At 38.7% G+C, this 16,209-nt stretch overlaps 1 protein-coding gene across 3 annotated transcripts in view; it reads right to left on the bottom strand.

The window, feature by feature from the left end:
* The window catches only part of CDH18 (cadherin 18), a 193,610-nt gene extending 177,630 nt beyond the window's left edge, over positions 1-15,980 (bottom strand). For 2 of the 3 annotated variants that reach the window (XM_075706161.1, XM_075706162.1), the window contains exon 1: positions 15,753-15,980. In XM_075706161.1, coding sequence (XP_075562276.1) covers positions 15,753-15,980 — 228 coding nt within the window. The remainder of the gene's footprint in view (positions 1-15,752) is intronic. The other variant, XM_075706163.1, reaches the window with a different exon arrangement.
* Between the last annotated feature and the right edge of the window lie 229 nt (positions 15,981-16,209).

Raw genomic sequence — 16,209 nt, 5'->3', positions numbered from 1 at the left:
AGACAGCATAGTTCAAGGTAAAGGTTAATAGCTATATTAGTAAGAAATTGGCCACAACTAAGAATAATTACAAAATTTTCACACCTGGCAACACTTTTTTTTAAACAAAGAAATGGGAGGAAGAAAACTCTACGTATTGCTGATTTGGGGTTCCTACACGGAGGCTTCTCAGTGGGATCTGATTTTCCAGAAGTACCAAGTGTCTACTCCCCGATGTCAAAACTGAAAAGAAAAAATCTAACAAGCCAACAACATGATTCAGTGCACTGAACTGGAGCCACTGAGTACCACTAGTCACTTGTAAGATGGAAGGGGTTTTTTGGTTTGGGTTGGGTTTTTGTCCCACAAACTGAAATTAATGTTATAAGCAATACTACTATGCATATATTTCAGCTCTTACTTGGAATCTACATCCTGATTTTACATGATCCTTATGATTAATGATTTAAATAAAAACAAACCTTGAATGAGTCACTGTAAATTGCCAGTTTGCTCTAAGTATGAAAACTATCTATAATGAATGTTATTCCTTGTGCTCTGAAACATGTACAATGATTTTGTACAATATAGAGGAAAAATGGAGAAACCACTTCCTCCAAATAAAATGTAAACCAAGATTTGCTCATGCCATTACAGACACGTAAAGGAAAAGCTATTTAAGAAGGGCGGATGGACTGGAAATGCTGAGTTCGTCAGTAATAGCCTCTGACATAATAAAGCTTGGAATATTTATTACAACAACAGACCCTTGTGATATAGGTGTGTGATGGGCAAAAGTGATTTTTGTTAACATTTATTTCAGCTACAGCTCAGCTGTCTATATTTACAGACATACAGGTCTGAGTTTTGAATACATGGATTTTCTGTCAAACTGTGGCTTGCTCTTAATCTCAATGTGCCATAGTTTTTACCTGCTTAATTACCTCAATTCATTATTGAAAGACTAATTAGGAACACTGATGTGGCATTAAACATCAAAGCATCCTATACTAAGCAGTTTTACCAATTTCATATGTGAAGAACTCTATTGTTTTCTTCATCTCTAGTCTGTCGTGCTATTTTTTTGGATTACTTCTACTGCTTGTAGGAGGGAAGGAAAGTGAAAAATCCTTCCTGATTCACATTCCTCACACTACTCATGACTGTCTAGGCCACTATTCAACCCACTTCACTTCATCTCCTTTCAGTCAGAAGAGCCCTCCCCTACTCAAGTGTTCCTCATACTACTTCCAAGAAAGCAAAGCAATCCCTTCCCATAAAAAATCCTGTACTCAGAAAGACAACAGCTGTAAATAAACATTGTAATTCCAGAATTGAAGTTTTTAATGGAAACTGTGGACTTTCTCAAATAAAGGTGACTCTTTGATGGTCTAATTAGTCACTCCTCATACAGAAAGTGTTCTATACATTAGATCAGTCTTGTAGCCCTTCTCAGAAATGTCTCTGTTGCAAGACTGGAGAAAAGGATAAGAAAATGAGAAGTATGCTTTGCATTTCAGACACAGGTGCACTGTGGATTTATACAGTAAGATACTTGGGGGGGGGGGGGGGGGGGTCCACTCCTAATGATTTCTAATATTCAGTTTGTTCACTGGATTGTTTCTAAGCACTTACTTGATGGAGGTTTACCTTAGAGCTAAGACCTTACAGTCTTGTTAATGAGTGGTAACTTTCAACTCAGTTAAAACTGCTCAACTCAGCTGCAGCTCACGTGCCCCATTCTACTTTTATCTGTATTGAATTTCACTCAGTCTTGGAAGATCCATCTACTGCATTTCTTTATGGTTGGTCTTTCCTGTGTTTCATTCTCAATAGCTTAGTAGAATTAATGAACTTTGTCACCTGGCTATTCACCCTGCTTTCCACAAATAGTTTTAAATGCTAAGTGGCACTGGTTTTCCTCACATGCCAGTATTTGGGGGGTTTTGGAGGTTGGGGCTTTTTTTTGGTTTGTTTCTTTGTTTGTTAAAATGATATCACTGCACACTTTGCTCAGATACCAAATTAGTTTTAGGTAAGTATTAATATACCAAAGTTATCGGGTTAGGTATTTCTTCTTGGATTACTGCACCAGGTACATGTGATTAATTACTGTTTATTTGTTGATTTGTTCCATAGCCTCTTCCACAGTGCCTCAGTCTGAGACTCCTCCTTTGACACATTCCTCATAAAATTACTGTGCCATGCTCCCCAGGGTCTCCCATGGTAAAAAAAAAAAAAAAAAAAAAAAATTAAAAATTCTTTTAGCTTTTCTGCAACAGCCTTGTTATGCTCTCTTTACACTTTTTACACCCCTGTCTTTTGGTACAAGAGTCTCTGGAAGGCTTCCTCATCCTGACATTTCTGAAGAATTTTTTTTTTTTTAAATGGCAAGTTTTTCCTCAAACTTTCTTTGATGGGTTACTGTGCTTTACAATTAATATGCAAGATTTCTCAGTCCTTTCTATTTCTCTCATTTGGAAACAACCAAACTTTTTAAAAGACTCTGCCTTTATTCGCTCTCTTTACGGTGCCATTTAGTCATTCCAGCTTCCTGTAGCCCTTCACGTCCTTCTGTAAGGTGCTTTGCATTTGCTTTAAACATTATTTAAAACGAAGTTTAGGTTTAGTTCTTGGTTTGGAGATTTGATGACTAGATAATTTATGAAGCAGTCATTTTTTATGGCTACAGCCTTTCAATACTAGAGTTCAACCTCAATGTAAAATTTATCCTTCCTTTCAGGGAGTAAGTGAAGTCCCCTATTACTGCTGCATTTTTCCTGCCTTAGAAGCTATCTGAACACCCTCAACACACCATCAGCAACTTTGTTATTCCAGTCAGCATGGTAACAGCAATGTTCTTGTAGTTTTAATATTACATCTGAAACATGCATATAGATGCTCTTTGATTCGTTGAAATGGTTATGTTGTCATGATTTGACTCAAAGCTTTCAGATAGAAGGTATTCCTATCTCAAGGTCATGCAAACATAGCTTCTCTAATGCTTCACCGGGTCCAAAATTATACCTCTTTAGGATACTACTGATTTTTACAATAAAAAATTTGTAATTAAGTAATAAAATAACACAAACATATTAAAAATTACTAAAAAAATAAAAATCAACCATGCATTCCAAAAGAGACTATATTTATATTAATTATAGGCATTTCTATTTGTTTTGCAAACATATACAGAAACCTCTTCCTAACAGGCTTTCCTAATTTAAAGGAAGGGTTCTGTTTGTGGATAGCATCTCTTTTATTATCAACACATTATCACAAGAATGGCTGAAGTAGGTCCTTTGACTAATATGAAAAGATCTCTTCAGTAGAACTGTAATTATCGGTATGTCTTTTATATGAGACTTTGAAAAGCTGTATTATTTATACTGATACCTTAAGTATCAAGTACGCTAATTCACAGGAAGATAACAAAAAAACCCAAATACATTTTGGCAACAGCTAAGGTTACACATACCTGACAATAAAAAAGACAAGGACATACCCATACCACATGCCATACAAATTAATTATACACTAAACCCAAGGTAAATCCCAAGTGCAAATTTATGAATACAAGCTATTATCCCTGATGATTGGGATTTTTGTTTGTTTGTAACCTAATGGAAAATTTCAAACTATTGTAAGAGGAAAAATGAAGATTTGATACAAATGTTCAACATACAGGACAGCTACACTACTCCTCCTGAGTAACAGACTTAGAACAAGCTCTTCTGGTAAGGTTATCCCCAAAGTCCTTTAATAACACCTTTCTGCAGAGAGACATCTTTGCAACTGTCCTATCTCCTGTCTTGAACAGCTCCATACACGCAACCTGTCTTTCAGAAAACCTCATCGAAATTCTGGAGGGAATAGAGTCTTCAGCAAATGGACCCAAGATCATAGGAATACAAAGACGACTTTAAAGGTATTCTGTTCTAACCCCCAGATGAACAAATTTACCTCTGCTCAGGTTCTTGGCTATAAATCGTTGAGCATAATCTGAATGCAGATACCACCTCTGCACTTTCTTTCCAAACAAAGGCATTTGTGTTCTTTTCATTGTTACTTGAAATATATTAAGTTGCACCTGATAAACTTGTGGGAATAACTATTTAAAGAAAACTAACTGCTTGTCAAGAACCAATCAGAGCTAATCCTAATAAGCAGAAAAAAATATGATAACAATCTGAAACAGTGCTTTCATGTTTTTACAGGCTGGTGTTTTCCACTATAATTAGAAAAAAAACCTATGTATTTTAGAAATTAAATATTTACAAAGGTGATTAAACTGAAAAGTCACCCCTGTGATTCTAGTTTCATAGACGGTGTAAGTGCTATATGATCAGAAACAATGGAGAAGTTTTAAGTTTAAACTTTAGATCTCCTGCTTTACTTCTTATTGCCTGACAAATTTTTATTGTCCTTAAAAAATGTGCATGTGTTCTAGAACACAAAGAAATACAATTTGAGCATTACAGATAATTTTGATGCAACAACTGAAAGATGACATGTAGGCAAAGTACCTAATAGGAAAAGAAGCAATTGCTGAGAAGGCAACACATTCATAATCAACCAATATGAGTCATTACTTTTAGCGCCATACAGAATACACCACGCAAATAACCCTTTGCAAAATCCACTATGAGTCCAAGAATATTGCAGTCTCACACTCACCTTTCTTTCAGACGTTTTGAGATTAATTAATAGGCTGCTAGACCTGAAATCCCTGTTCTTTTACAGCCATCCTCACCTTAGAAAAAGAGAGTACCTTCCTGCTAAAGCATGTTCTGCATGGTTTCATCCTTGTAGATGAAAAAAAAGGAGCAAACACCCAACTGTGGTGATGTGCATTCTATTTGCCTAATCATCATGTTCAACTTCCTGTACTTTTTCTAATATTTGTAGCTTGATATACAGTAGGTAGGATTATTTAATCTAGACTTTCAATCATTCAACAGAATTGTTCCTGTCATTGTGTAAAGAAGCTAAGTAAAAGTCCAGCTAACATTTCCTTTTATAAATACATCTTGAATGAGTTGATAAAATATACTGAATAGACAAATGCTGCAGCAGCATCTTTAAAAAGACAACAAAGCACATGGGCATGAAGTTACACAGGCAATGAACATGAATGAGCACCTCTCATAAGGTTGAGAAGATACTTGAGAAGTAATTGACATGTTAATTGATACTTGAGTTTGTCAGCATATCTTCATCACCTATTGATTTAAGATTAGCTGGTAAATATCCTTGAAAATGAAGATACCACCTTGAAGATAAACATAAAAGAATGCAGAATGATCTTTGTTTCTTCATTGACACATCTTACGGATTAACTGATGCACTGTCTCTTTTGTGTTTTTTTTTCTTTTAATAAGAAACTAAGTATTTTGGCATTTTACATAATTTTGATATAATGTTTGACAGAACCTATGCGTACAGAGTATAGCATAAGGTAAATATGCAATTACAGAGAAGGCAAGTTGTACCACACCAACTTCATGGTGGGTCAACCTTGGCTGGCTCCTGAATGCCCACCCAGCTGCTTTCTCACTCCCCCTCCTCAACAGGACATGGGAGAAAATATGATCTGGATGAGGGGATTGAGTGCGCCCTCAGTAAGTTTGCAAATGACACCAAGCTGGGTGGGAGTGTCGATCTGCTGGAGGGTAGGATGGCCCTGCAGAGGGACCTGGAACAGGCTGGATCGATGGGCCGAGGCCAACTGTATGAGGTTCAACAAGGCGAAGTGCTGGGTCCTGCACTTGGGTCACAACAACCCCATGCAACACTACAGGCTTGGGGAAGAGTGGCTGGAAAGCTGCCTGGCCAAAAAGGACATGGGGGTGTTGGTCAACAGCCGGGCTGAACATGAGCCAGCAGTGTGCCCAGGTGGCCAAGAAGGCCAACAGCATCCTGGCTTGTATCAGGAATAGTGTGGCCAGCAGGAGCAGGGAGGTGATTGTCCCCCTGTACTCAGCACTGGTGAGGCCGCACCTGGAATACTGTGTCCAGTTTTGGGCCCCTCAATACAAGAAAGACATTGAGGTGCTGGAGCATGTTCAGAGAAGGGCAACAAGGCTGGTGAAGGGTCTGGAGCACAGGCCTTATAAGGAGCGGCTGAGGGAACTGGGGTTGTTTAGCCTGGAGAAGAGGAGGCTGAGCCAAGCCTCCAAGCCAGGAAACATGAAATTAATTATTACTCTACCCTTAATTGGTTTAGTGGTGGACTTGGTAGTGTTAGGTTAATGGTTGGACTGGATGATCTTAAAGGTCTTTTCCAACCTAAAGGATTCTGTGTTCTATAAGGAAAGTGAATTTATTGCCAATTAGAGTTGGATGGTGAGAAAAAAATACAAAAACCTAGAACACCTTCCCCAACACCCTCCTTCCCAGGCTCACCTTCACTCCCGACTCCTCCACCTCCTCATCCCCGAGCAGCACAAGCTGATGGGTCATGGGGTGCTGCGGCCAGCCCCCAGCAGCCCCCTCTGCCGCTCCTCCCTGCTCGGGCTCTTCCCCGCTCCAGCCTGGGGCCTTCCCCCGGGCTGCAGGGAAACCCCTGCCCCAGCGGGGTCCCTCCCGGGGCCGCAGGGGCACCTCTGCCGGGGCGCCCGGGCCCCCCCTGCCCTCCTCCCGCTCTCCCCTCGGGGCTCGCAGGGCTGTTTCTCCCAGGGTTTCCCTCAGCCCCGGCTGCCGGGCAGCTGCACTTTTGCCCTTCCTCCCCCAGGCTTTCCCCGAGGCGCCCGCCCGGGGCTGAGGGGCTCGGCCCTGCCCTGCGCTGGGGCCCTGGGAACCGCCTGGAACCGCCTGGAACCGCCTGGAACCAGCTGGAACCGGCTGGGGCCGGCGTGGGGCAGCCCCGGCCGCTCCTCGCAGGGGCCGCCCGGCAGCGCCCAGCACCACACACACACACACCCCCCACCCCCCACTGCTGCTGCTTCCAGCACCTGGGCACCCGCACCCTGATGCGATTATCTTCCTGCTGTCCACAACGTGATTCACAGTAGGGAGATGAGGAGACATATTGTAATACTTAGTCAAATTCCATTTAAGACTCCACAGAGAAGAAGTCCTTGATCACATATTTTCCGTGAACTGGAAGGAGCCCCTCAGCGAGAGAAGCTTCCCTCACTTCACAACAGCTCGGTGAAAGGGCTGCAACTTGGTATGTGTTGTAAAGGTCACTATGACAGCCAGGAAAAGTAGTGATAAACCCATAAAATGTCTGGCTTCCAAAACCTCATGGTCGTGACTCAGCTGGGGGAATCAATAAATTCGGTGTGAGTTTGACACCAAACTACATTTCTGTAAGGCAACACGGACTGTGTTAGAAGCAATGCCCACGCAATCGAGCCTCCGCGTGTGTGTCCGTACACACCTGCGTCTGTGCACACGCTCCCGTCTTGGTGCCCCTGCGGCCTGTGGCTTTCGGAGCTTTGGGCAATACCGGCCAAATCTGAGAGAAGCTTGAGGGTCACCGGGGATCATCGTGAGCAATATGAAAAAAAAAAAAGGCTAGATGAAGGATAGTAATCTGTTATAATCTAACCTCATTGCTCTGACTGAAGGAAACAGCATATTAAAGACCAGAAAATTTGCAAGGGGAACCCAACAACAGCAGGGGAAGCGTTCACTGAAGCTCACCAGTGCCCACGCTACACGTACCTGTGGTTTTGAGTAATCGTGGTACTTGCTGCTTTCAGACATTATTCATTTCTTCTTTAATACAAACAAGTACTAGATACTTTACATAGTACACACTGCAAATTAACCTAAATATTGTACACAAACACAACTTAAAATATCTATCGAGTATTCACTTCAGACACAAACTCAACTACTTCATCTCCTAACCCAACAGAACTCATCTTCCTTGGACTGCACAAAACACTTGTTATCTCACTTTGAAAGCAAAAGGTGTCTGTCAGAAATCTCTAGGATACAACACAGCGGTAATGGTTTAATTTCTTCATAAGGTGAATACTCATACTATCTCACACCTGTATCCCTCTATGATTTTTGACATGGACAAAGTCTGTGTGTGCCACAATATTAAGACTTTCCACACTGCAGGTACTTCCTAATTTTTGACATTTCAAAGACCTAATGTGAAGAAAGCACCTGGTAATCCATAGAAATTCTTGAAATGTTACAGAATGTCAATACAGTAATTAACATCACTGAGGCTCTGTATCAAGAACCAGTATTATTAAAGATTAGCATGGGCATTTTACATAGACATGACAAATCAGTAAGATACTCTCAGTTCTCTTCCCATGAACCTTTCCAGTCATTTAATTAACAGAAAAGTATAGATATTTAAAATATAAGCATCACATTCCTCACCACCACTAAGCTAGGCGATTTTAATTTTGCCAATGGCGTAGCTTTTTTTATTGTCTTCACTGACCTTCTAGTCAAAAAACCCTTTGTTATGCAAAAGTGTAGTTTGAAGTTTGTCAACAAAAAAACTACTAACATACAAAGAAGTACCCACCCTAAAAACAACAGACAACTTCAGTAATGTCCAGCTTCTGCCCTAGTTTTTAAAGGCAATACAATCTAATAATGAAAAATTTAAATAGCTTAGGCAGGAACAAGGCTGGCTTTCCCCACAAAAAATTACTGCTAAAACATTTAAGTGAGAAATGGCAGTTCCACGTAGAAGATGTTGGTTTCATCAATATAGTCATTCAGTGTAAAAAGCATGTAAAAGCCACAGAACTTCAGCTGCTGGTGTGTCAAAATCATGAAAGGGTAAGAAGTAAATAATAAAAAAAAAAAAAAAAAAAAAAAAAGAGGTTGAGTTTTGTACAGACTTTTTCAGTCCACAAGAATCTTGGGGAAGATTAGATCACCGTGACAAAATTATTTTGAACCATTAATTGCAATAACAGTCTCCACATAGCAAACTGATGTTTTGCAATACAGAACTGACAGACTGTATAAAGCTTCCTCACAAAAACAGTTATTACTTTGACATACTAGATTCAATGTTGCTGTTTTAATGTAAAAGACCAAGTTTCTCCCTGGTGCAATTCCACATTGATTTAAATGAAGTTAAACCAGGTAAACACTTTATATTCCATGTCTTTGGACTAGGACTGAACTTCACTGTGTTCATGCTTTTCTGTTTGGTTCGTCGGTCTGTCAAGTCAAAACGCCCTTGTCAGTCTGTATATAGCCATTTTCTGTCAAAAGGACTGCAGTGCAAGTACTGTGCTTCAGGAAACCTCAGATATGGCTGAACACACTGGAAGAAAGACTGGTCAGGCTGATGAAAGCGCACTCTTCCCTTGAGTTTGATTTTCCCCAAAAAAACCTTTGACTGTTTAGAGATTCCACTTTAATAAATAAAACGTAAAGGTCCACAGCATTCTATGACTTGTAGAATTTGAGTAATGTGCCCTCAACCTCTGAAAAAGAAACCAAGTAACAGTTGTTGAATAAAGGTAGGGTTGCTATCAGCATGGAGGTGGCAAAGGGGGCTGTCCGTGCCAACAGAACTCAAAGAAAAGCAAGTACACGTGCACATTTTTATTTTGAAAAGCTTTTGGGCTGGCAACAGTCTTGAATTGGCTTCTTGTAAAAATAAAGTAGAAAATGAGATGGCTAACATGATATAGGACCATATAATGTTGTGCAATACTGACCTCAGATTTGATGACAGCAGTTAAGATGAAGAGGGCACAATTCCTCTGTTTCTTGGTAAGGCTGCTCCCTGAGCAACAGTGGGAGACAGACAAGAAAAGAAGAAGAAGAAAGAAAATAGGCACTGTCCTGTATGATCAGTGTCGGCTTTCCATCAACTTCAATGGCACTGAATCAAAATGTTATTTAGCAACAGTAAGGGTGACAAGAATTAGGATCTGAGTAATCAGCAGAAAAGCATAAGATCAAAATAGATAAAAAGTACTGTAAAATCTGAGGTTAGTGACCTAATGCAATGAAAATGCTGTAACAGGGAAGAAGATGATTTTGAGTAATCAGAGAGCAGAAAACCATAAAGACCAAAGTACATAGAAGTACTGTAAAATCTGAGGTTAGTGACCCATGGAGAAACTGTAACAGGACAGATTTTTTTTAAATTAAAAGGGATCTATTAAAAATACGAACCTCTACTTTTTCAGCTCCAATATGTATAATCTCAATCTTTCACGGATTTCCTGAGAGGTCCTTTGGAAGAAGCTGGAGACATCTCAGTATTAAATTGAATTAAAAATTGTGAAACTGAAATCTTTGCTCAAATATTAAGTGTATTCACTCAATGTTGGTCTTCCCCCTTTCTAAGAGCCCTGGAAGGATTAAGAAGTTAATCTCTTTCACACTAGACACACAAAATATGTGATTTTAAAGCTTGCTGAGCCAAAATCCCTCTCCTTTTCCTTTTACTTTATTTTCTACATAGGTCTATTCTAGTATAAAATTTTAAAGAAGCAACCGAAGTCCATAAAAGAACAGAAAAGTCTGTGCTTGCATATTTAGATTGTTATTGCTACCATGTTTTCGCTAGCTATAGAGGAAAATTATTTTATCTAAATACATTATTTGTGAAAGTAGCAACCTAAAAGGTAGAAAATGAGATGCACGTTATTCTAGATGCTGATTATGCCACTTGCATGCCTTTTTACAAAGGCATGACAATGACTAACAAACCATGTGGAAAATCTTTAGACTATAACATCTATACTTTCCTTTTCATATTCTTTATCATAAATGAAAAACACTTTTTTATCAGAATAAATTTTGGAACCCTTTGCTTATGTTTAAAATGCTGAAACATGTGATATGCTTTATTTTATGTAAACCTGTAACATTGAATAAAAGCATCTTAATTGTGAAACTCCGTTTTTGTTTCTTCCTTAGCACTTATGCTAAAGTATACATATTTTCCCCTTAGTGTCATTAAACCTGAGATGTGAAATTGTCTTCATATGATCAGGGAAGATTAGATTCACTCTCCTGTATTGGAGCTAATTTATTGCAATGACATGTCACTGTATTACTTTGAAAAAGAATTTTGAATGACAGGTCTATTATGCTGTATTTCTGTTTTCAAGAGTAAAATAACAAATTAATAGAATCACTACCTTGAAAATCCGATATAACACCTGGGATTCCTTTCTTAATCTAACTTTCAGTACAATTATTTTAGGACATTTTAAAAGCTGTTACTTTCCTCTTCCCTTTCCTGTATTCACACTCATTTCCAGCTGTTCCATACTTCCTTGTCATCTCCCCCATCAACACAAATCTGAAAGTATTTTTGAATTACAGGTAAAAATATAAGAACTAAGTAAAGTGTCACCCCAGCTACCCCCCAAATTTGGGAAGAAAAATGCAGTTGAAAAACAACACCGAGTTGAATACCTGAAAAGTCATTCCTGTTTACCCTTCAGAGGACATCTGAAGTGTATTAACAGGTATACATTCAGTATTTCCGAGATCCAGAGGGTCCACAGAGAAAACAAGTGTCAGTCTTTTTCATTACATTCCTCTGCTATTCCCTCAAATAGCATGACTCACTCAGCCTCAAACCAACACTGATCCTCCCTTTACCACTGCACGTTTACTTCTCTCTCCAAAGTAAAAATGACAGTGAATGTGTAGTTAGGACCTGCTTCCAGTGCAACACACTTTTAAGAAATATCAGAAGGAGCAGACCTTCTGGAGACAAAGAGGTGTGAAGGTTCCAAATGAAGAATGTTATGGACTGAAACATGTACTCTGTTTCTCTTTCCTAAAATTTTTTATTTGTTTTTTTTTTTTTTTTTCCGTATGCTGACACGTGAATTATCTAACCTGGAAGCATGCAGAAAATGTGAGAGAAATGCAAACTACATCAGCCATGGCAACTGAAAAATGTTAAAGCTTGCAGCCCTACAGCACAAGTTTGTCTAGATTTCCTCAGAAGAATCTTCATTCCTCTGAGCTGGTGCAGTCGGTACCTGACTCCTCCCCAGGCTGTGGTGCATTCACTAGTCCTGCCCCTTCCAGCGCTCACAGCTATGTTTTCATTAGAATAGTTTTCATCGGAGAGATGCAAAAGACAAGAAGTCTCATGCAGCTGAAAGCTCAGTTCTGTGGATTCAAGCTGCTTATTTGAGACAAGGATATTTGTTCCTGCTTCATCAAAGTTCCACAGTTTCTCCATTGCACGCATACACACACATGCTTGCACTCATGGATGAGTAGTCTGTCAGAAGTAACATTGTTAGATACTATTGATCAGTGGGAAGTTTTCAAGAAACCCTCCCCAAGTAATTCATCATTTTAGGAAAAGAAGTCACTGTGGGTTTAAATACTTTAAAGATACCTTTTTTAATACAAAACTGGTTTTGGAGTTGTTTGCTCAGGAACACATACCCTGAAACATTGAAGACTTACCCCAAGTGCAACAGCAGGGAACCAGTTCAATAATCCCAGAACCACAGAAAATACTTAACATCTACAAAAGGATCATTTCTCCTTTCTACCACAACCTCATTTCTCCAGGACCTGTGTTTTGCCATGTTCCTATAAAAACCTTCTGAGTATGGCTAATACGGATTAATTTTATACAGATATCCAGTCTCCAAATGAGATTTTTTTAGAGAAGAGAAATAATGATGGAGGAATGGGGATATACTTGATATTAAAATATAATGATGACTTGTTGTCCTAACACTTGCTGTATAACAGATGATGACAGTACATTAATCCATCCTCTTGATAGTCATTTCACGATAAGAATGAGAAACCTTACCAGTTTCATTGCAGGCCTACCCGATTCTTGTCCTCAGCGTGCATTTCCATGACAATGACTGTAATCATTATAACAGCATTGTACGTAATGACTCTGCTTTCTGTGATGTTACTCCCAAATTGGGTGTGAAAAATGTGAAAGGACAGATATCAAATGGCAAAACTCTCACCAGTGAAGCAGAGTAGTCTACGGAATTAATAATTGACAGAATTGATAGCGTGCTGCCACCGAACAGAAGTCTGGAATTAAAGGGCACCGCTCACATAGCCTTCCTTCATAAACTGAGGGGCTTTGCATGAAAACCTCTTGTCATATTAAAGGCACGCAGAATGAGACCTTGATGAGGTGTGTACAATTAAACGCAACATCAGTAAAATGTCTATTTTTCAAAATGAAAAGGAACTCATGCACTCATGCACATAACTCATGCACAATGACCACTGCTGAAATTTTCCTAATTACTAATATTATGTTAGTCGCAGCCAGGCTCCCATTTTTTCTGAATTAAATATATACGCCTGAGCTAATATAATTGATCTTTGCAGTAAATCAGGTCATCAGAACCATCAAAACAAATGGAAAATAGAGTACAGATGCTTCTAAGTCCCACAAAGCTTCTGCAAAGATGAGCTTACTAATGTTGTGAAGTACTCAGAGTAGAAAATGATGAACACCACAGGAAATTCTTTGAGGAAAAGGGGATGAAACCTGGTAAGTAGAGAGGAAGAAATGTCCTCAAACAAGGCATGTAGTCACATTCTGACCACAAAGGATTAAAAGAAATCCTATTCATTGATCTCCGTAAATGTAACGTTAACAGAGTGGTCAGAGGATGTAAGAAAATATATAATGCTATCACACGAACATAAAATTGAAAGGGACCGTCCCTTTAGCTCACTGAATCCAGGCCTCTGTTCTTGCATGCAATCGTGTCTATAAATGCTTTCATACAGACAAGCATGCTTTACTTTGAAACCCCTTCAGAATTTTGTTTCCACTCTTCCTATTAGTAGATTCTTTCAGAATCTCACTTATTTTCTTGTTTCCATTCTAAATTAACTCATGGCCAGCACAACCTCACTTTGTCAAGTAAAAGCTGAATCAACTTAAATAGCTCTTCTCTTTCCCTTGTGGTTTCTTCTGAAATGTATTTATAGAATAATACATGCTCTCCACTATTACTTGTGGGACTAATTAAACAAACATATTTTATTCTCCACCACCACCCCAACCATAGCATTCTATTTTCTCTGTATAGCTTCATATATAAATTAATTTTTCTTGGCCAAAAGTAATCAGAGCAGTAAATGGGTTAACATTATTTTTCTCAATGGCTTCAATACCACTTTATCTGTGTTTTGATTATCTCAGCTTTTGCAGCTTAGTATCATATTTACCTTCTTTAAGGTATGATAGTAGAGGCAATAATTGATCTGGTGACCAGATCTTTCTCTTCCTCTATCACTTACACCTGACAAACCAGTAGTGTAGAACAGAAATGAATGATATTCTTCTGTAAGAGCCTTATCACATTGTGGTCCTGAGGTTTACTCTGTATCTCCATATCCAAATCTTACTCATACTATCTAGCTCTTTCCAGACAATGATTTGATTCTCCTGCATAGCTCTGCATCAGCACCATGTTTGTAAAATGTTTCTTCTATTCCAAAATCATTCATGAAAATGTTAATCAGTCTAAGATGGGTCTGGAAGCACCTTACCCATTTTAAAAGCTTCTCTTTCAGTGCAACCCATTATCTCCATTTAGAAAGGTCCTTCCCCAGTTTAGATTTCCTGCACAAATCTCAACAATTTTCAGTATGCTGAAATACTTGGTATTTTATTAAAGTCAGCATAACTAAATTTTTTGGTTTTGTTTTTGTGTTAACAGTATCTTAAATACAGATGCTCCACTTGCTATTTTTAGTTCAGATGATACTGTTCAAATTTGAAAGCCCTTGCTACCAGACATCTGTGATTTCAGACGCTACTGGTTTCCTTGGATATTTTTTCATACTCTAAGATATAATTTTAAGGATTCCCATCTTGAAGGCAAACTAAAATAAAATAATTCCTTTTCCATACCCTCATTGCCATTAACCATCTTTCTTCACCCCTCATATTCAATATCTTTCTCCATTTTCATTAAGGAAATTAAGATTCATCTAGATTACATAATAAAAAATTCTATCATAATGCTGAAAGACAGTTTTCAGGGGGAGAAAAGCTCCATCTGTCATAAATCTTGCAATAAAGCAAGTTATAAAGTTATAGTTATACAGTTATAGTTATATAGTTATATAATTATAAAGCTATATAAAGTTTTGTGATATTTCAATGCAAATTTAAAACCCAAGCTATACAGACAACGTTACAGATGATAAACCAGACTTCAGTTGGCCAGCCTACAACTGCATCAGCATGAACTTTATGCCTGAAGCTCACTATATATGTCAAAATATAAATGCAGGGCTTCTTGTTCTTACAGGCTTCTGAGAAACTGTAACAAGTAACACACCTCCTGCCTCTTTATGAAGAAAGTTACAGAGAATTTCCCTTTGGAGGAGTCCTTTTCCACCCTACCCTCAGAGTGGAATGAATACCCTATGGAGCCTAGATTGTATTTATAATATTCCCTGAAGTAGAACTGAATCTTACTGTGAAATAGTCTGGAAAAGTCTTTAGCAGTGCTGTATTTAAACCCCCTGCATTTTGGGTTCTACAGAATCTGATATAAGAGGATCAGCTGCACTCACTCTGTGTTTAGCTGAGCTCAGAAGAAACACTATTTTATCATATTTTAATATCTTCATCCTATTTACTTTTATTTATCTTTTTTTCTTTATAATAAACACAGAAAGTTTACATAGACGACTAGCAAGTTCACTGTGCGTGTATGTAGCAATCCTCCTTTAAAAAAGGAGGTGCCATCTAAGGAGATACCTGGTTTTCCTCTGTCAATGCCACATTTCAGGAGATGGGAAGAACAAAACCAAAACCAAAAAGAAGACAACGACCTTACCTTTCCTACATACTGAGGATCTGGTCCCATGTGTTCTTCTAAAACAAAGAACTGATTCCACACCCATCCACGCTTGGGACGATGATGCACTTCTGTTTCGCCTTCTATGTGTTTGGTTTGATTTCTAGTCACCTTGATGGAGCCATGGTGAGCAGCTCCATAACACCTCTGCATAAAACAGAGACAAACTAGGACTGGGCAGATACAAGATGTACTTGTAATTCTCATTGTAGGATAAGCTTCCTGTTCAAGGTTTTCTTTCTCTTGTCTTTTTCAGCTGTAATCCTTTAGTAAGTTCCCGAGACAGGAGGTGAAGCCTGGTTCAGAAATACAGTCCAAAATGGGTTTTTCTGCTTGCTCATGGTTTAGCTGCCCATTTGGGAAAGCTCAAATTATATTTACATTATGAAAAGCTGACTGGAAAAATTGATATTTCTTCTGAGGTCTTCACAACAGA

The sequence above is a fragment of the Pelecanus crispus genome, chromosome 2 (genome assembly GCF_030463565.1).
Source record: "Pelecanus crispus isolate bPelCri1 chromosome 2, bPelCri1.pri, whole genome shotgun sequence".
NCBI classification, from domain to species: Eukaryota; Metazoa; Chordata; class Aves; order Pelecaniformes; family Pelecanidae; genus Pelecanus; species Pelecanus crispus.
The sequence above is the reverse complement of the archived record's forward strand: the minus strand, read 5'-3'. Positions and strand labels throughout refer to the sequence as shown.